Raw genomic sequence first — 21364 nt, forward strand, 5'->3', positions numbered from 1 at the left:
AACGTAAAATTATATACGTACAAATATAATCGGGAGGTGGTGGGGTACTGATAGGAGATGAGAATAAAACACACACAAAGAAAAAAAAGAAAAATAAATTTGATAGTATAATGAAGATATATATATATATATATATATATATATATGTGATTCTTTCTTTATTTGTATTTGTAATGTCTGTAATAATAATAATAATAATAATAATAATAATAATAATAATAATAATAATAATAATAATAATAATAATAATAATAATAATAGACCATACATTATTCATCCATACTCTCCTTTTTATCCTTATTCATCTCCCTCAACCCCCCACACATCATCATCGTTCTGCCAAGCTGTTATTATAAATGTATGTAGTCATTAAAACAAAGTTATATACACTTCTTGCGTCTTTTTCTGTACCTCTCTTCGCCTCTCTCATTTCTTTTTTCTTTTTCGTTTTTTATTTTCTTTTTTCGTTTTGTTTGTTTTTAATAATACCTATTTTTCCTCTTGAATGCAACAACACGCCCGCACTAAAGAATCGAAAAAGAAAAGAAAAGAAAAAAACAATCGAAAAAAAAATCAAATAAGTGAGGAGAATAGGAAAAAAAACTCTCCTCACACATACACACACACACATAGTAAGCGAGAATCATGACGTTAATCTTCCGTTGGTGTTTTCTTCTGGCGAAACAAGGGCTGTAATAACTCCCTCACCGAAAGAGGAAAAACAAAGTGGAGACAACGAGAAGAATAATCACCAGTAGTATTAAACAAAGAAAAAAAGAAAAGAAAAATCGTTAGATTCCTTAGAACAAACAAAAAAAAGATAAAGGGGAAGGAGACGTGTTGTCTGTGCTTCAAACAAACATATTTACACACACACAGAGAGAGACAGAAATATAGAGCTTTGATGGACATATCCACACATGTCACCATGCGTACAAATACGTAATTTCCATTTCTACTTATTATTATTACTTTTTTCCCCCTATAATGTGACGTCGTTTTTTTTTTTTTTTTGTCCTCCTTTTTTTTCTTATTCGTTTCCTTTCTTTAGCTCTTACTTTCTTCTTTCTCCCTTTTTTTTCTTTATTTCTCTCTTTCTCTCCCTTACTCTATAAATACATTGAAAAGAGAATAAGCCCTGCTCCTATTAGAAAATCCCATACTCAGTATCAGCGCAGCAGAGAGTGACCTGTCGATTATGCCGCAAAGAACGCCTTGATCCAGTGCGTCTTATAGAACCTGCAGTACTACGATGTGATGTATCTACGGATCTATCACCTATTGATGTTGTGGATTGTTGTCGCATCGCCTCCTCTTGTGATTTCTGGAAATCCATTCCATCAAACATGATAAATGCGGTATTTGATTTTTCCACGTACATCTCACTGTAAAGCATTTCCCATGACTTCATCGTCGCATCCACTGATTCCACTGTATTTTCCCAGGAAACATCAATGTTTTCAAGACCAAGTAACATTAATGTTTGATAGTACTTTGCATGTGCTGTACGATGCGTATACAACAGCAATGTAATACCAATTGTTGGAACTGGATTTGATGTTGGCATCACCGCACCACGACGACGTCCACTATTTTCACCATTACGTATTAATAAAGATCCCCGCCGAGTAGTTCCTCCGTATGACTGTCCTCCGCCATAAGGTACGGAACCAGCTGTAGGACCTCCTCCCCCTCCTCCAGCTCCAGTATTTCCAGCAGTATTTTGAGTAGAATTCGCAAAACGGCTTAAAACAGATCCCGTTCGCCGTGGTGCTAAAGGTGCTAAACTTTCTGGTGATGATGGACGTGGTAAATAGGCATCCGGGGCTACAAGCGAGTTATTTTCTACTTCGTTCGTAGTTTGTACAAGAACTTCCTCTAATTGTTCAGGTCTCTTGAGACGCTGAATATAGGCATAGAGGGCGAGATACTTAACGTAGCGTGTCCAGTCCATATTAAGTTCCCGCAGCTTCATCTCGTGATCAAGGAAATGATTGTTTACATGAAAAAATCCTCTTAACGATTGCACAAAGCGGTCAGGACCTTGTTCTATGAAATGGGCCGTAATAGAAAGATCAAGCACCGATCGAAGATCTCCATTTGAGTTCATTTGTTGCAGACCACTTGTGTCTAAACCATCAGAGGGCGGTGCCGCAGGTGCTGTCGAAACTCCTACCCCTGCAGCATTAGCAGTAGCAGTAGCAGCAATATTACTACTACTATTATTAGCAGGAATAGCATCCCCCAGAGAAGTAGTAGTACCATTATTAACATTACCAAGAACATCAACTAACTTACCATCAGCTGTACCCTTCGTAATACTAGTAATAATAGCACTACCAGTACTAGTAGTAGGAGCAGCAATACCACCAATTACATTAGCATCAGGTACAGGACTATCGGCAAGATTTGTATCGTCCTTGATAGAAGTTGCTGTGTCTTCATGTCCTACTCGTCGTTTAGCACGTCTTTCCCAGAAATCATATCGCAACCATTTTAAATCTTTTTGTGCAGTACGTACCATCATATTCCATACACGTCTGCTTTCTACCAACGCCTCTTTTACCCCATGTGGGCGCATTTTCTGTTCTATAAAAAAGAGTCGGTAGTTACAACTTAATATCTGACCACAAATAGCTTCACAATCACTACGATAACCAAGTGGATCTAGAGTCATCTGGGCATAGTGAACGGCCATTACATCTGCTGGTGGTATGATAATAACATTGTAGTTTGCCGCCTGCATTGTCAGAAAAAAGATATAACGATTAATTACAATCTGAAGCACATCTGAGTTTACATGTAGCTCCGATTTCATAGAATTGCAACACATATTTTTTATATTATTGATTTTTTTATTTTTAATAAACTTGCCTTCATCACCACGCACAGAACGATTTTTATTTTTTTCAGAGAAAAAGAATGATTCAAGCGGTTGTAGTGCATGTACAGCTTCCGCATAACTATAAACAAGATCGTTATCCAATGCAAGATCCACTTTAAAATACCCATCCAGTAATAAATTAACAGTTGTTTGAACAGTATCACCTACAAAGAGTCCTGGTCTAAGTGCTATTCCATTTATCTGACGTAATCGGAGGCCAGTAATTTCTAGAGGAACTTTAGTACGATAGGGACTCATATTACGTACACCTTTCCACACTTCCCAATTAATGGTATGTAAATTGCGTAATTTTGCAATATCAAACCATTCATTACGTGCATTTCGGATATTTTCTGCAAAAGGGCATCCGACAATATTAAGTACTTGCAGATTACTAAAAGAAAAGAGTGTCATATTTGGATCATCTAAGTTTTCATTCTCACTCAAGTCAATATCAACTAAATTTGTCAATTTATGAAAGTATTTTGGTAAAGTTCGAAGATCGCAAGCACGAAGTGAAAGTTTCGTCAATGGAATAGGTTGAGGAACAAAAGCAATACATCCAGCACGACTTACCTGACCCATACTTCCACGTGTGCTACCATGTGAGGCAACACTAGTAACATCATCATTCACATCTGTCACACTGTTACCAACGTTATTGCTTTGTCCATTATTTACTCCGGAACGTGTTGGAAGCTTACGTACGAGTCTTCCAGCAAGTACATCAAGTGTTTCTATTGGATTTTCTGCAAGATCAAGATATGATAATTTACGTAGTGAGACGATAACCGGTGGAACTGCTTTGAGTTGCATACCTCGAAGATGCAACTCTGTAAGAGTGGCTGGCAGTTTCTTTCCAAAAAATGCAGGATCATCAAAGTCAAAAAAGTTTGCAGATATATCAAGTGCCTCCAAAGTGGAAATATCCTTTACGCCAGCGGGTAATTCACCCATGATACCGCAGTTAGCAATCAAAAGACGGCGCAGTTCTGCTAAAAGTCCAAACTGCACTCCAGTTAATTTTAGATGAACATTATCCGAGAGATCCAGTTCCTGTAGATGTGCACAGTTAAGTAATTGTCGTGGGACGCTAGTAAGTGAGCAGTCCCGCAGTATAAGTGTGGCAAGCGATGGAATACGTGGAAGGACATCTAATGGTCGTGTCTGATGCCCAAGTGGATTCATACTTGCATTTAAAAGTCTTAAATTTGGCATTTCACCCAATACCCCTGGCAGCCGTTCAAACCGGTTGGCGTTGATGTACAGTTCCTCAATCTCCGGAACTCGTGTCATTTCCTTTCCGAGTGTGTAGAGTTTATTCTCAGAGAGATGTAACCGTCGGGCGGTGTGAAATCCATCGCGGCGGATGAGTTCAATGAACTTGGGGCCAAAAACGTCCATTGAGCGGGCGGTGAGGTCGACGTCGCCGTGGCGGCCCACGTGGAGGCCATTCACGCCAAAGACCCGATCCCCCTCCCGCACCAGCCCGGAGTGCTGGCAGCCCATTGGAGAAAAATATACACACAAGGGCAGCGAGAGAAAAGACTAATAAAAGAGAGAAAAAGAAAAAAAAGAGAGAGAGAGAAAAAGAGGGGTGGAAATTGGGATTTGTTTGTGCGTGTGTGTGATACAAGTGAGTAAATTCGTCTTTATATTAAATGTAAATATAAATGTTTTTTTTTTTTGCTTGTTTGTTTGTGTGTGAGAGAGGGGGGGGCTGGAAAGGGGGAAAGGGGAGGAGGAGGAGGGTGAGTGTATGAGTGTATGGAGATGATGGGCAGAAAGAGGAAGAAGAAATATAAAAGTGATCAATACCACCTAGTACAGTGCAAAAGATAAAAAAAGAAACAAGGTTGGAATAAATAAGGCAAAAAGTAAAAAAAAATAATAAGAGAAATAATAAAAAAGGGGGAGTAAAGAAAAGAAAAGCGAAAAAGAAAAGATATACAATATATATATATATGGGATCACAGATAATAATAAAAAAAGAGAGTACACAAGGATAAAAAAAAACCCTCTTTTTTTTTATTTCCCCTTCTACAATAACCAATAAATAATGATAATAATAAAAAGAACGAGAAACAAAAAAAAAAACAATAATGCAGAAACTATTTCTGTGTGTCTCTATTCGATTTTATTTTTTCCCTTTTATTTCGTCTGTGTTTCAAATATTACTTACCTCTACACCCTTCTATACCTTGCGGAAAATGTGTGTATGGATGGGCAAGTGTATGTGTTCTTGCGACTAGTGTGTTTGCTTGTGGTTATATTTATTTATTTATTTATTTATTTATTTCCCTACAATGTTGGGTAAAACAGTGGAGAAAAAGGCTTTGTCAGATACTTACTTCGCAAATATTTAGAATACTAAGAAAAGAAAAAAAACAAGAAGAAATAAAACGAAATTTGCACCAAAACTACAAGCAAAACAACATCATAACTCTCAATATGAAGCATCAATAAGAAGAGGGAGAAAAATACTACTGTTACAGGAACGCAAAAGAAAGGATGCGCAAATTCATTTGTAATCACACATCTTAGGGTGTTTTTTTTTTTTCTCTCCTTTTCTTTCTTCATCCTCCTTGAAGGAAGACAAAAGAATAAAAAAAAACACTCAATTATTTCCTAATCACCATTTATTTCATCATTCATTCATTATTTATTTATTTATTTATTTATTTATTTATTTTTATTTTTTTTTAATAGCAATATATTATCTTGCATTATTTACTCGTATAAAATCCTCCATATCTACCAAATACCGTAAATATCGTAAAGAAAGAAAAACATAAAAAAAAGGATGAAAGAAAAGAAAAGAAGCGAAAAAAAGATACTGTCTACATTCCAGGTGCAAGCATGACCTTAACATCTCCTGTCATTGTGATTGCACCGGTCTGCCACATCTTCACAACATCCTCCAACACCTCCACCCGCATTCGCCGCAGTGCACTCGTGGAGGCGCAGAACACGCGATATATTTTATACGCACTCCCAAAGCGGGCGGCGAAGAGAAGTTCACGCAGTGAAAGCTCAAAATCTCGTCTATTACTACTACACGTACTCTTCACTTCCACATAACCCAAAATCTCTGTTGATGATGCGTTATAACCGCTATTGTTATTGCTATTGTTATTCCTATTGTGGTGGTGGTATGTCTGTTCCCCAGTGTGGCGTATTAAGAGAATATCATACGGTGTTCCATGTTCCTCGTGTTCATTCACCCAAACCACTTCAACATCCGCTGGAACTTCATTGCGTAATTTCTCAGCCACAAAACGTTCGGCCGCTACGGCGTAATCGGCGGTATCGCGGCGTTCGTGTGCAATCATCGCATCTGCACAACTCTGCGATCTTCCACCACGGCGTACACGTTTGCGGGGATCTACGGTTAATGATGTGGATATATCACTATTATCATTATTATCCATATCACTATCCGAGTTATTTTCATTACGGTATGCATCACTGCGAAGGCGGCGTAAGATGTCATGGCCAGAGTAAAGCATATCACAGTTCCACTGCGGGAGAGAACGAACCATGCGACCACTGTGTTGACCCCACAGTAATACTTTTACCCGTTGTTTGCGTGTTTCACTTTCCAATGAAACACCAGCAATAGCAATAGCAGAAGCAGAAGTCGAATAGGAAGAAGAAGAAGTGTTAGATCTTCCATACGCACCAAATCCATCTTTTCCAGGAGGGAAATGTTCACGATAACGTTCCGCCGGTGCTGCTGAGAGTTGCCATATCTCTTCATCTTCTTCATCATTATTATGTGAAGATGACTTTATTTCAGATGTTATTGTTGCTTCTGATTTCGCAGTGATTTGTGATGGTGGGGGTATTTCATCAAAATAAAGATTTGCACAACGTAACCATTCCTGTAGGGCACTTGTCACTCCCTGTCGTACTTTACAGTCTGTTAATGGTAAGAATAGATCCGCAATAGCATCAGCGCCGATGTACGGTGCAAAGTCTTCACTCACACCATACAGACAATTATGTTGTCGTACATAACAGCATCGCAGTGGACGAGTCATACTATATATATATCCCTCATAATGTAGTAACTCCCGTAAGACTGGATCCTTTGCTAATACAGTACACGCATGCTCGAGAGATTTTCGTATGCGTGGTCGTACTATCGTGTAGTAGTGCGGATAATGTGTGCGAAGAAATTGTTGTACACGTGGGGCACATTCGCCAATTTTCCGATGAAACTCCGCACTCTTCGCAGCATTCATAGAACTGAAAGTTACAATCTTTTCTGTGCAATCCTCTAATGCCAATACTCCCATTTTGCGTAGAATAGCAGAAACTACATAGTGTGGTCCTTCTTGATCTTCTTGATATTCTTCTTCCCGCTCGTTCTGTGCAAATATTAATACAGGTAATGCTGGTGCCCCCTTCTCTGCTTCAGATGCTTGTAATGTAAATCCACTCAAGTTTGAATACTGTGAACCACAGAAGAATAACCCATCTGCGGCACGTCGCCAACGTCCACCAAGAGGAAATATATATTCCATACGAATATTTAATGGTACGAGCTCTAGCATTTTTTGTAATGCCTCTTCTGCGATATTTTTATTTTTGTTTTTATTATTCTCAGAGGATATGGATAATTCATACTTCTCAATAAGGTGATTATATTGGATAAGGCAGAAACGCGAAAGATAACGGAGAAACAATGCGTTAAGTGAGGCATTCATTTCTTCTGATGGAGCTGTAAAACGTCTTCTACATGCATTAGCAGCAGCTATCCATGTCATCACAGATGGAACAGGAGAAACACCTAATTGATCTACAGCAAATATAAAAAGATCATCCCCAATAAAGTCAATAGATCTATCAAACATATAAGCTTCCTTGTGTTCCATCTCTACATGTCCACTGTTGTATATAGTATTACTGTGATGTGTACAATTAGGAGGAATATTATTATAGTTATGTATAGATCTCCAATAGACAGATTCAAAGGTAGCCAACTCACCCACAATAAATTCTCCAGTTGAAATAATTTTCAAACGATCCCCCGGTAATGGAAATATAGCTTCTTTTCTAGCTTCCATAAGTATATCCATTCCTGTTACTTTTCCTCCTCTTGTTGCTGTTATTGTGGTAGTATTAGAAGAGGTAATAACAGTATCCGCAATAGTGCGTAATAAACACCGTAAAGCAGAAACAGAAATACGAGTTCCAATCTTAAGTGTACGAATGATACGAAGTGCTACCAAGGCATCACATTGTACTGGCATTCCCATAAGACGTGCGAGAGATTTTCTCTCTACACCATTTATACGTTTTTGTATAGCAGGTATCCATTCTCGTAGAAATAGTTGAATAGATGAACGTTCAGGGAAATGCATATCCTGTTCAAGTAATAAAAGCATATCATTCATACAGTGAGGTGCGAATGGTAATAGTTTATCAAGTCCATTATGTGTAAAACACTCGAATGATGCTGGAAAGAGTTCAGAAGGGGATGCCCATCGACTCACATACAAAGAAGAAGTATTATTATTACTATTACTATTACTGGTCTTAGTAATATTATTATTATTATTATTATTATTATTATTATTATTATTATTATTATTATTATCATTATTAATATTATTATGTGATAAACACGGTATCCATGCCATATCACGTAGACTTTGTATGAGCATCTCTACTGCTGCCGACACACGTGTTTGTGTGGATTCGCACCATACACCTAAAAGCCACCAGTAAAGAAAAAGCATACGTAGTGCTTTACGGCATTCCTCTACACTATTTCTTCTTTCCATTATTGTCATTGATTCTACTGCTGTTGTTGTTGCTGTGTTATTACGATCACGCTGAAGCTGACTTTTCAGTAGTTGTAAAAGAAAACCATCCCGAAACCAAAGTTCTGAAACTTGTAGTAATACTCCATGGCTTTCTAAAGCTTTTAAAACCAAAAGCTTCTCCTGTTCCTGTTGCTTATCAAGTATGGATCCATGCATGCCAGAAGAGAAGAGTCTATTACCATCTACCAAAATAAGGGATTCCCTATTCACACTGGAATGGGTTGAATCAAGAATAAAGTGTAATGGATGGAAATTAAGTAAATCTTCAGAGTTGTGGTAACCAGTTAAGAGAACACGTCCACACAGTACGCCCTGTACAGCTGATAGCGGTAATAGTGATTTTGTTCCTACAAGAGGTAAGAATAACAAATCGGACATTCCCGATTCCATACACTGAATTAGTAAACCACCAGGAGTAGCAGTATCATTATTATTATTATTATTATTATTATTATTATTATTATTATTATTATTATTATTATTATTATTGTTATTGTTATTGAGATTGGAAATGTAATTACCATCCTTCTTGTTCTTTTCATCATTTATGTTATCTGCAAGGATAGCGTAAAAGGAATACAACTTTGCCGGAGACTCTTTATGAGATAAAAGATTCAAAAGAGTTTCCAAATCTATAGAAAATAGATTCTTTGAAGTATTAGAACTTCCACAAGGCTGTGGTGTCCCATTATTCCTTCTTAACTGTGGTAATAACTGTAAAGCATATTTCTTAAATATGGCAAAATCATCACAGGTTGTGGTAGTAGTGGTAGTAGGACATGATGTATCATTCGCTGCACACATAACCGCTAAACAACGTATAACGGATAGAATATATTCCAGTGGAAGAGACTGAATACAACTTGATAAAACAGTTGATGATACTAGCAATGTATCTTTAGATGAATTCACATTCTGCTCTTGTTTCTGTTTCTCTTCTTGCACTAATGTGTGTGGTTCATCTATGACTGCTGTTGGTTCATCCACTACCGTTCCCCGTCGACGTTTTCTCGCATGTATACTACGATCCATCATCATCATAGTAGTAGTGGTTGTTGGTATTGTAGTAACTGCAGGTATTCGTGAAATATCAGAATCCGAAACTGAATTAGAAACTAAACTAACATGTTTCTCCTTTTCAACGACAGTTGAGGTGATTGATGTTATCTTTCCATCATCACAAGCAGCGGAGGTTTCTCCCTTGCCGAGTAAAGCCCCTTGTAAACACAATCCACCACCCGGTCCATCGTATGTATTCCATAGAAATGATGGAATATTTGTTTCCTCCGCCTCTCTTGTGGATGCCCGCACAATAAATGTTACTTTTTTTAGTTCTTTTTCTTTTTCTTTATGTTCTTCACACTTCTCCAACATACACGCTGAAAGTATAGAAATAGACATACGCTGCATGAATTCCCCATTCTTTTCTAACATCTGTCTATGCTTTGTCTGCATCTGGGCAAAGAAAGTGGACATTCGCCCCACCTCCTGCCGCACAAACTGTAAAAGCCAAGGAAAGTGTTGAATGTGAATAGCGAGTTGCATCGTTGTGTACATGCCGTCTTTATACCGTCGAGCAAAGGCCCGCACCGCATCACTGGCATCTCCGCCACTCGCTAATAAACTCTGCGCATGACTGTCAAAGAGTAAAAATTGCATAAAATCAATACTCTTCACAGGGGCAATATTATGTATATTAGATGAGATACTAAATGCGTGTTGCACAAATGGTAGGGCGGCCAGAGAGTTTCCTAAACCAAGTTCCACATAAGATGAGACATGCTCCGCAAGACATATTTCACACTCGAGTTCATACATTGTTACTACAGGACGTGTTGATACAGCACTTTGAATAAATGCCGTCAGGCGAGATTGAAGTACGGCTACAGAGGCGAGCGATGGAACTTGTTTTAATGCGAATGGTAACCCATCTGGAAATGGAGATTGTCCCAAATTATTATAAAACCTTGCATAGATCTTATTAAGTATATATTCGACTGTGAATGGTGGTCCTTGTGGGGTGCTATTTCGATTAGAGAGTAATTCCTTCACATAGGCATCAATGGTCTCCACAGAGAAGACTAGATGCCGTTTATGTGGCTGTGCATCCATGAAGCCAGAAAGAATAATAAATAAATAAGAAGAGGGTCTTCTTAATAATTGTAAAATAAAGAAATGAAAAAGAGAGGAAAGAAAAAGAAGCAAAAATCGGAATATAAATAAATAAATAAATAAATAAATAAAGAGAAAAAAATATTATGAGATAAAACGTGTACCATATATATATATAGATGTCACTATCATGATGGATAAGATTGACGGGTCTTCTTTTTCTTCTTTTACCTTCCGAGTCACCAGAAAGAAAATAGGACCACTTAATATAAATCACACACACACTCACATACAAAATAACAAAGAGAACCAAATACATTTTCTCAAGCTCTGATCCCCTCTTCGCTTAAAACTGATTACTATATATATATATATATATATATATATATATATATGTATATATATATATATGTATATTTTAGACCACCAGATGTTCATTCCCTCATTCCCTTCGTTCTTTTTTTTTTTGTTAATTCACCCCTCCCGTCGAAAAGTCCTTGGGCGCTACTCGTGTGTTCATTCTTGTTATTTCACTATGAGATATTCTAAGATTAACACAATTTCTCAACTCCACTTCATCACCCTCTGAGTGATTTGCAAATAAATTGTACACACTTCAAGAATACGAATGATAATAACAACGAAAAAAAAACACGATGCACCAAGTACACACACACACAACACTACTCATAGATTCACCTAATTACTTCCACCCATTTCATCCATTCCTTTCGACCACTAATTCACACACGCAAACTCACAAGGGAGAAATCGAGAGAGCCTTAAGCCCAGAGTTAGCAATACACTTTTTCAACCGAATATCATAAATATATCTATATATATATATATATATATATTCATTATATATATAATGAATATACAAAATTACAAATATTTTGCTTTTACCTCTTCCATGCCTCAGCCCTTAAAAAAAAAAACAAAGCTTCATTCAATCTTCTCTGCTTTATTTCTCTTCCTCTTCCTATTGCTGCCTTGTCATTTTGTTTCATACTAACTCACACCAAAGGGCTTTTTTTTTCTTTTTCTTTAATTTTATTTCGGTTACTCAATTATATTTATAATTCGGAGGTACATCCAGTTTCTCTCTTGCCTGCTGCCCCATCAAGTTAATTAACAGTTCCTGCAGTGGGGCCATTTCCTCCCGTGGAATGAGATTAAATTCCCACACAAAGTACATAAAATGCTTCAACGCGGTATTAAGATGCGACTCCTCCTGCAGTTCCCGTATCTTTGCAAAGTGTGAATAGTACACATGAGCGTAAACCCGAAAAAGTCGTTTAAAGCACATTTTCACCCGTTCCTCAAAGTCTGCTGGATACGGATTACGATCCTCCGATGGAAATATACGCTCGTCATTAATTTGCTTCTCAATCCACTCCATCAAGAGTCGCACATACTCCGGTGCACTAACCTTTGTGGCCTTTGGGTACTCCGGTGGGTCCTTCCACAGATATTCATATCGTGGACCAGACGACATGATCGGGCAACTCGTCGTTGTGCAAAACTCCGTGAGGGAGCCGTAGAGAACATTTGTGATATTGTAGAAGTCTACGGTGTGAACGGAGAGCCAGTGATTGAGATCGGCGCCTTGTGGGAGTTTCACGGCTTTACTGAGATCACCGGAGCGGACGAGGGATTTGGCGAATTTGTGTAAATTATACCGCTCCGTTCCCTCCTTGTGTTTCTTTTTGGGTTTGTACGTGCGATCGGAGAGAAAGAGGCGCCCGCGGAACTTTTTCATCCGCCACTATAAAGAAATTAAATAAATAGAAATAAGTAAAGAAAAGAAATAAATAAATAAATAGAGATATAAAAAGAAAAAGAAAAGGGAAGAGAAAAGAAAAAAAGAGATGGGTAATACGACGGAAGGGGTTAACACTTACACCGCCTAATACCACACACCTCCTCTATCTATTTCTTCCCACCGTATATATATATATATATGGATCTTAGTATTACTTTTTGATTTCTTGACCCTTATTGTTATCATTATTAGAAAAGAAAGAAAGAAAAAGGAAATAATAACTGAATTTCATAGTTTGAACACGGAAAAAGAAGTAAGAATGCAAGAATAGTGTATCCACAAAGAGAGTCATATATGTGAAAAAATAATGTAATTTTAAAAAAAAAGAAAAATAAATTATATGCATATAAATATGTATATATTATGTTATGCGGAGATAAACATACTGAAAGGCATGTAAACATACACACTCACACAAACACATTACATACATACATAAGCTTCCAATAAGGAGATTAAAAAAAAAATCAGCTTCACATAGAAAAAGAACAAAGAACAAAAACAGAAAAGAGGTGTGAGAAGGAAAACGAAAACAACAGTATTCATTACTTTAGGTAAGATAGTGGAGTTCAACGGATGAGCAATGAAGAAAAGGAAACAGAAGCAGAATTACATTTAAACCAAAAAAAGGAAAGAGCAGCATTAGAGAAGACGTGTTTGTATTTCCATTTAAAAGAAATGAAGAAAAAAAGAAAAAAACGGAAACAAAAAGCATCATATACTCTCCTTTTTATTTATTCTTTTCATATAACCCCTTCATTTCCTTCCCACAATATCTATTAAACTTTACCCTAGGGAAATAACAAAAGAGGAAAAGCAGAATAAAAATTATACAAAAAAAAACATTTAAATCGACGTGAATGCAATACGTTTTCAGAATAAAAGTGAGAAAAAGACTGTATCAGCAAAAAAAAAAAAAATGCCAAGCCATTTCAATAGTAATGATAATAATAATAATAATAATAATAATAATAATAATAACCCCATATTTCTTCGACACAACGGCAAGCTTCATTTTTTTTTCAAAAAAAAAAGCACAACCATAGATAGAGAATCAAGAGAGAAATTTCCTATTTCTTTAATATTTCTTTGTTTTTTTTCCCTTTTAATATTATTCTTACATTCTCTGTTGCTCTCTAACACTACCATCTCACTCATCGCATTACTATCTTCTATCTTTTATTTATTTGCTTTCTCTCTCTCTCTCTCTCTCTCTCTCCTTTCTTTCCTTCATCAAATATATATATACATATCCCTTTTCCTTTTCCTTTCACGGTGCTGATTGTATGCATATACATCAACACACACGCACAGAATCACAATTACACACTTACTGCACTGTAACGCTCTTTGCGAGATTACGTGGACAATCCACATTATGACCGCGCTGCACCGCGAGATAATACGCGAGTAGCTGCAGTGGTACAATGTTAATAACGCCCTGTAAACAATCCACAACCGCTGGTACTTCCATACACAACTCAGAGGCTTTCGTAATTTCTCCATCCTTCTCGGTTACAATAGACACAAGCCGGCCCCCACGTGCCTTCACTTGCTGAATAGCACTCTTACTCCGTTCAAAGTAACGATCATGCGGGGAAAAGGCAATCACTTTAGAGTGATCGTCCACCAATGCAATAGGGCCGTGTTTTAACTCCCCGGCGTGAACGCCTTCGGTGTATAGATAACTCACTTCCTTTACCTTTAATGCAGATTCCAGTGCGGTGGCATAGTCATAACCACGACCAAGTACAAGAAGCGTATTCGCATCCTTCCACTCTTCCGATAAAGTCTTTACAGTACTTTCCACATTCTTTAAACAATGTGCAATCACAGAAGGAAGTGTGAATAAACCCTTCATAATCTCCACCCGTCGCTGTTGTAATCGTTCCTGATCCTCCATCCTATTATTTATACCACCAGTGTTCTGCTTCACATCTTGACTGAGCAGCAATGCAAATAACGTTAGTACAATAATCTGTGATGTGTAAGCCTTTGTGGATGCCACACCAACTTCAATGCCTGCATTTAACATCATGAAATAGTCTGTTTGCCGCAGTACACTTGAACCAGGCACATTTGTGAGTCCCACCAACATGGCACCGGCCTTCTTACAGTGTTGTAGTGCTACGAGTGTGTCTGCAGTTTCACCGGATTGTGATATAAATAAGCAGAGATCATCCTTGTGAATGGTGGGTTCTCTATCCATAAAGTCTGGGGCATTTTCCACCGTGGTATTCATATCTGGAAGAAGTTCCTCAAATATTGGACGTACGGCAAGACAACTGTGATATGATGTACCGCATGCAATGAACATCAATCGACGTGCAGATCGCAGTTTCGCTACAACGGCATCATCCATTCCATCAATATGTACACGCAATAATTGAAAATCAATACGACCACGCATCGATCGTGTTACACTTTCTGGTTGCTCATGTATTTCTTTAAGCATAAAGTGTTCATAACCCTCCTTTGATAACCCCTCCGGTGTATGATCAATGATCTGCGTTGTACGTTTAACAGGAATTGCCCCAGATTTATCCGTCTTGTTTGTAGTATAAAAAGCCAATACACCATCATGGAAGTGGGCGATATCATCATCTTCCAGAAATATAACTTCCTGTGTATATGAAATAAAGGAATTCACATCAGAGGCTAAATAAATCTCACATGAATCCGATTCAATTGTGTTTTCAGTTGTATTCTTGAATTGACAACCGGTACTGTTCTTTTCAGTCTTCTCTTCAGATGTTTTCCCCTGGCGAAAACCCACCACAAGCGGTGAACTCTTTCGACAGGCCATAAGTTCTCCCGGAAAGTGTGTGGATTTAATTAACAACGCATACGCCCCCTCCACTACACCTGTAAGTTTAGCGGTTAATTCCAAGAAGGAAAGTTTTGGCTCCTGCGTAAAAAGATACTCTAAGAGAACGGCGATTACTTCCGTATCGGTATCACTATCAAAGTGATATCCCTTACTCAACAGCATCTCCTTTACAGACATAAAGTTTGTAATCATCCCATTATGCACCACGGCGAATTCTTTACTGTTACTCATCTGTGGATGACAATTCGCCAGTGATGGAGCTCCGTGTGTGGCCCAACGTGTATGGGCAATACCAGTATGAATATCAAAAGAAGCATCTAACTCCGATGCGACGGCATTCGCATTGTTAAATACCAGTGAACGGAGTTGTTCAATATTGCCTACACTGCGAATACATGCTAGTGGTTCTTTGGGATTCGCGTTATCCACGCAGAGGCCAGCGCTATCGTAACCGCGATACTCAATAGACTTAAGTCCATTTAGTAAAGTGTTGAGAATCTCACGCTTGGTACGTCGTACATGGTAGTTTACATAGCCAAATATACCGCACATTTATCTTTAATAATAATAATAATAATAATAATAATAATAATAATAATAATAATAATAATAATAAGTATATATATATATATATATATCCTATTAGTTTTTTTCTTTTTTTTTATTTTTATTTATTTATTTATTATTATTATTATTATTATTATTATTATTATTATTATTATTATTATTATTATTATTACTTTTCGTCTCCTAGAATTTGTTGTTGTGGTTGTTGAGATTGGTAGTTTTCTTTTGGAGAACAGAGAAAGCAAATGCAAGGAAAACAAAAAAAGAGAATTTATTTTTATAAATAAAGGCATATCTCCATTTATATACATTATATAAATAAATAAAATAAATAAATTATATATACATATATATAAAGGTGTTACGCATGACTAGTTTAATCATGGAAAGAACAATGAGAAAAAAAGCAGAGTGGAAAAAATGAAAAAAAAAATGAAAAAAAAAACAGAAAACGAAACATATCACGATTATTCTTGGTAATGGTTACATCATTGAAGTATAAGAGAATATTCAGGCTTACACCTCAAGTAATAACATCATACAACAATAATTACACAAAAGGCAAAATAGCAACAACGACAAAAAAAAAAGAGAACAATGAAAGAGAAAAAGAAACATAAAAAGTACGAAAATAGCAGGATGAAGACAGACAGCCAGGCATACATTGCAGTAAGCCCATTATCAAACATCAAACCCACCCACTCACCTCCCTCTTTTTCTTGTGATGATAGTCAATAAAGCGAAGAAACAAAAACAACAATATCAATAAGAAAACACAATAACAACATGACAAATTCATGCAGCGGTAAAAAGTGTATTCTGATCTTCACTACATAGATGCCAACCCTTCTTCTGTGTACAATTCTGTAAACGCATCCCAAAACCCCCAACCACACTTTCCATCAATCGCCCACAATCACATGCCTCCCGCTTACACATATCCATACACGTAAAACTGCCCTTTCGCTCCTTTACTTTAAACCACACCATTCGCAGAATCGTAAACTCCGAGTGTCGCAGTGTTGGATGTGGTTCTCCGCACAGTGGCGGTGAGGCAAAGGTCCCACAGTGCACACTACTACTTCCATGCAGTAAATTACTATCCACTAAAATGGCCGCCCCATCTCGACCCCCACCAATACCAAAAAAGTCATTGGCGCAAAAGAGAAACTCTCTGTTGTCGTCGTCCATGGCCCATGGGTAAATAGATAAGATGCGGGGGATTAGGGTCGGGACGCGTCCAACGGGTGATCGCGGGGGAGTGTAAAACAGCGATCCACGTCCATTTGTACTACGACTACTCTTACGCACTGAGCCACCACCACCATAGCGCCCACTAATACCAATACCAAAGTTGCTATTACTACTGATATCATTATTACTAGTGTTATTCATTTTACTAGTATTATTATTATTATTGCTTGGGACCACGTCTGCATAGCTAAAGACAAAGGTCTCTTCACTACCAAAGAAGGCGTGTTGGGAGTGTTCTAAACATGGCACTTCCGGTGTAAAGCAGCCAATCACATTAGCGCCGTTTCCAAACTGCAATGGCGATGATGGCTTAGAATCCGATACAGCATTCATAACAAGAAACACACCAATACCACTAGCACCATCGGCGTGTACTTTCTGCATAACTCGATAGAAATTCTGCAGTGAAAACCCATCATGTTCTGTATCGTAACACACCTGCCATGGTGAATACTGCAGACGACGTGGAAGGGCGAGGAGTAATTCATGTATTTCACAACGTGAGAGTGGGAGTGGAGGCGAGGGCGGTCCATATGGAAATAACGCGTCTGTATCTAAACAACAAGTACACAACGTGGATGTGGCGGTGTATTGTTTTCGCACACGTACAGCCGTGCCAGGAGGTGTAATGCGGCATGTAAAGGAAGAGGATTGGGCGCACATCACTTTTTTTTTTAATTTAATGAAGTTTATATATATATAGCTAAACTATATATAGCCAAATATATATGTTTGTCAGTATATATGGAAAAATGTATAAACAACCTCAATGGACGGCTTCCTTTGTATATGGAAAAGGTACTGAATACTACTTTAAACACACTAACAAAGTATATAAAAAAATATTCAATAAGAACAGATTCTTACAAGGGAAAAAAGAAAAAGGGAAATCAATAAATAAATTGAATAGAATAAGGACACTAGATAACGCGCGCGAGAGAGAGAGAGAGAGGAAATAAATAAATAAAAAGACTACATCAGCACGAAATATAGTCTCTATGCATATCATAATACATTGATGCAAGGGAGTGTGTGCATTCCAATCACAATACACAAAATGTCAACAAATAAATAATAATAATAATAATAATAATAATAATAATAATAATAATAATAATAATAATAATAATAATAATAATAATAATAATAATAATAATAATAATAATAATAATAATAATAATAATAATAATAATAATAATAATAATAATAATAATAATAATAATAATAATAATAATAATAATAATAATAATAATAATAATAATAATAATAATAATAATAATAATAATAATAATAATAATAATAATAATAATAATAATAATAATAATTAAAAAATAAAATATGTGAATAAACAAAAAATAAGACGATACCAGCAAACACAAGAACAAGGGAAAAAAAACCGTATATCTTCACAGCAAAAAGTAGAAAAAAGAGCACTCCCTCCACCCACCACACCCCAATAACAATACCTAAGAAAAGCAAAAACATAAAAAAAAAAATACAGAAAAGCATCATATTTCCGATATGATTTATTATATTTATATCTTGTATCCAATCTCATATCCCTCATGCACAGCCTGTAAAAGATCCTCCTCGCCGTGTCCCTCACCAGTGTAACTATCACGACACGATCCTGCTGTGTAAATACTAAAGTCTGAAATCATTTCCCCCCGTTCCTTTGCCCCATCCTTCATCCACTCATAAATCCAAGTTCCAACAGAGATGTTTGGCAACATTCCATACGCCCAGACAATCGTATCACACTCGACAAAGAACTTTCGTGAATCCGGAGCGAGCATAGATATATGTACACCCTTTTGATCAATATTCTCCACTAATCCATGTTTAATAATAGTACCGCCGTGATTACGAATCCACAATTTCTGTGACCAGCCTTTACCGCGTGAAAGATCTGCGTCCTTATCAGCTTTATTAAAAAGCACCACATCGCGATTATTACGAGGTGCACATTCCGCAGCATATGGATTAATAGTACCCTTATCAAGATCCACTCCCCATTCATCACAATACGCCTCTACACTACGTGAAACACGTTGATCATGTAATAAATACGATGCCACATCATGTGAAATGGCACCATTACCAATAATTACCACACGTCTACCAGCACGAATACTACCATTTAGTATCTTTTCAAATGGTACGACTAATGGAGATTCAGAAGTACCAGGTATTTGATGTGATGTGGCAGGTCTTGGTATACTACCACAACAGAGAACAAGGGCGTGAAAAAATTGATGATTTTTCGTCATATCCTCACGTGTAAATTCTGCACCCACACGTATATTTATAGTAGATTGACGTAATTGTTCTGTCCAATACTGTAATATATCTTGATAAGATTCCTTACCTGGTACCATTTTAGCAAGATTTAATTGACCACCTATAGTATTAGATTTCTCAAAAAGTGAGACATCATGACCACGTCGCCATAATGTTAAAGCACATGTAATACCTGCAGGACCAGCGCCAATCACAGCAATTGTTTTTTTATATTTTGTCGGTGTCCATCGTCGTTCAAATTCATATCCACTTAATGGATTTAATGCACACGTAATACGTTGATGTTTATATAATCGGTTTACACATTGATTACATGCAATACATGGAATAATAGCCTTTTCATGTCCTTCTGCTGCTTTTTGAATCATCTGAGAATCTGCTAATAATGGACGTGCTACCCCAACCAAATCGCATACCCCTTCATGTAAAAGTCGTTCCGCAACGGCTATAGAATGTATACGATGTGTGGCTACAACAGGAAGATTTAAATTAAGTGATTGTAATCGTTCCCGTACACAATGCACACTACGAGCAAAAGCTGCTTGTGGTACATAAGATGCCATGGTTTGTACAGGTGAATCATGCATACCCACACTCGTATTAAGTAGATCCACTCCACCAAAGCGTGCAAGAACTTCCGCCACGGTTAGAGTTTCTTCCATAGGTGTACCACCATATTTAAGATCATGCACACAGAGTCGTACAGAGACTAAAAATCGTTCAGGATTTAATAACGATTTACGAATAGAATCTAACACACGCAATGTTATTTCTAATCGTTGATCAAGCGAGCCACCAAATCGATCACGACGATCATTCACAGCAGATGAGAGAAAATTATGCAGTAATCCACCCTCACTTACAGGAATTTCAATTCCATCAAATCCAGCCGCTTCTGCCAATCTTGCAAAACGTTCATACTCTGAAACAACATAATCCACTAACAAAGAAGGTACTTTAAATGGATGTGCATTTGGAAAAGGCTGTACATGTGAGGGTGTAGATGTGGAAGAAACAAACCAACGTCGTCGGGCGGCACGTCCAGGATGAAAGGCTTGCGCGATAAGAACACCATCTACAGCATGTACGGCATCTGTAACACGTTTAAAGGCTTTAACAGCATCTTTTGTATGAAGTGCCATACTGTCTTTACGCCATTTCCCAATATGTGAAATACCTAAACCACCACAGATAATAAGTTTAGCGCCATGTCTCGCACGTTCGGCGTAAAAAGCCCCCATAGCATCCATATGAGCATCACTCCATTGTGGAAGTTCCTGTTCCATGTTTAAATACATGGGTAACATGAGAAACCGATTCGGGAGAATGATGGGATTCTTTGCCCCAATACGAATAGGCGTAAAGAGTGGTGAAACTGCAACTGCAGACATTATCTAGATTCCCTTTTATTGTTTTTTTTTTTTGAAAAAAAGTCGAAAACAAAATATCTCAACAACTCTCTTGTTTAAGTATGAAACTCTTCTCCTCTTCTAATAGAGAGAGACAGAGAGAATGGTGGTGGTAGTGGTGTTGTTTCGCACGTTATTATTATTATTATTATTATTATTATTATTATTATTATTATTATTATTATTATTATTATTCTGGATATTATATTATTTATTATTGTTATAGGGTATAGTTTGTAAAGGCGCAAAGAAAGGAAAAAAGGCAAATTACAAACAGAAATATTATACGGGGTAATTCACAGAATTACATTCTTTGTAGTAACAGCGTTAAATATTGAAAGAAGAACA

At 37.1% G+C, this 21364-nt stretch overlaps 6 protein-coding genes across 6 annotated transcripts; all 6 read right to left on the reverse strand.

Moving 5' to 3' along the window:
* Positions 1-1147: 1147 nt before the first annotated feature.
* LSM04_004163 (uncharacterized protein) lies at positions 1148-4393 on the reverse strand (the record flags this gene model as incomplete). Its single annotated transcript, XM_067331088.1, has 1 exon — positions 1148-4393. One exon carries the CDS (start codon positions 4391-4393, stop codon positions 1148-1150), a length of 3246 nt encoding a protein of 1081 aa, XP_067189055.1.
* Positions 4394-5724: 1331 nt separating this feature from the next.
* LSM04_003025 (protein of unknown function DUF3883) lies at positions 5725-10830 on the reverse strand (the record flags this gene model as incomplete). The annotated part of the gene is made up of 1 exon (XM_067331089.1): positions 5725-10830. The coding sequence occupies one exon, from the start codon at positions 10828-10830 to the stop codon at positions 5725-5727; it is 5106 nt and encodes a 1701-aa protein (XP_067189033.1).
* Positions 10831-11896: 1066 nt separating this feature from the next.
* Positions 11897-12592, reverse strand: LSM04_002415 (MOB kinase activator family; the record flags this gene model as incomplete). Its single annotated transcript, XM_067331091.1, has 1 exon — positions 11897-12592. The coding sequence occupies one exon, from the start codon at positions 12590-12592 to the stop codon at positions 11897-11899; it is 696 nt and encodes a 231-aa protein (XP_067189026.1).
* A 1393-nt stretch (positions 12593-13985) lies between these two features.
* LSM04_005122 (uncharacterized protein) lies at positions 13986-16037 on the reverse strand (the record flags this gene model as incomplete). The annotated part of the gene is made up of 1 exon (XM_067331092.1): positions 13986-16037. One exon carries the CDS (start codon positions 16035-16037, stop codon positions 13986-13988), a length of 2052 nt encoding a protein of 683 aa, XP_067189068.1.
* An 810-nt stretch (positions 16038-16847) lies between these two features.
* Positions 16848-17969, reverse strand: LSM04_007540 (TLDc domain; the record flags this gene model as incomplete). Its single annotated transcript, XM_067331093.1, has 1 exon — positions 16848-17969. One exon carries the CDS (start codon positions 17967-17969, stop codon positions 16848-16850), a length of 1122 nt encoding a protein of 373 aa, XP_067189109.1.
* Positions 17970-18841: 872 nt separating this feature from the next.
* LSM04_000820 (FAD/NAD(P)-binding domain) lies at positions 18842-20998 on the reverse strand (the record flags this gene model as incomplete). Its single annotated transcript, XM_067331094.1, has 1 exon — positions 18842-20998. One exon carries the CDS (start codon positions 20996-20998, stop codon positions 18842-18844), a length of 2157 nt encoding a protein of 718 aa, XP_067189000.1.
* Positions 20999-21364: the final 366 nt, after the last annotated feature.

The sequence above is a fragment of the Trypanosoma melophagium genome (assembly GCF_022059095.1).
Source record: "Trypanosoma melophagium isolate St. Kilda chromosome Unknown ctg33segment0, whole genome shotgun sequence".
NCBI classification, from domain to species: domain Eukaryota; phylum Euglenozoa; class Kinetoplastea; order Trypanosomatida; family Trypanosomatidae; genus Trypanosoma; species Trypanosoma melophagium.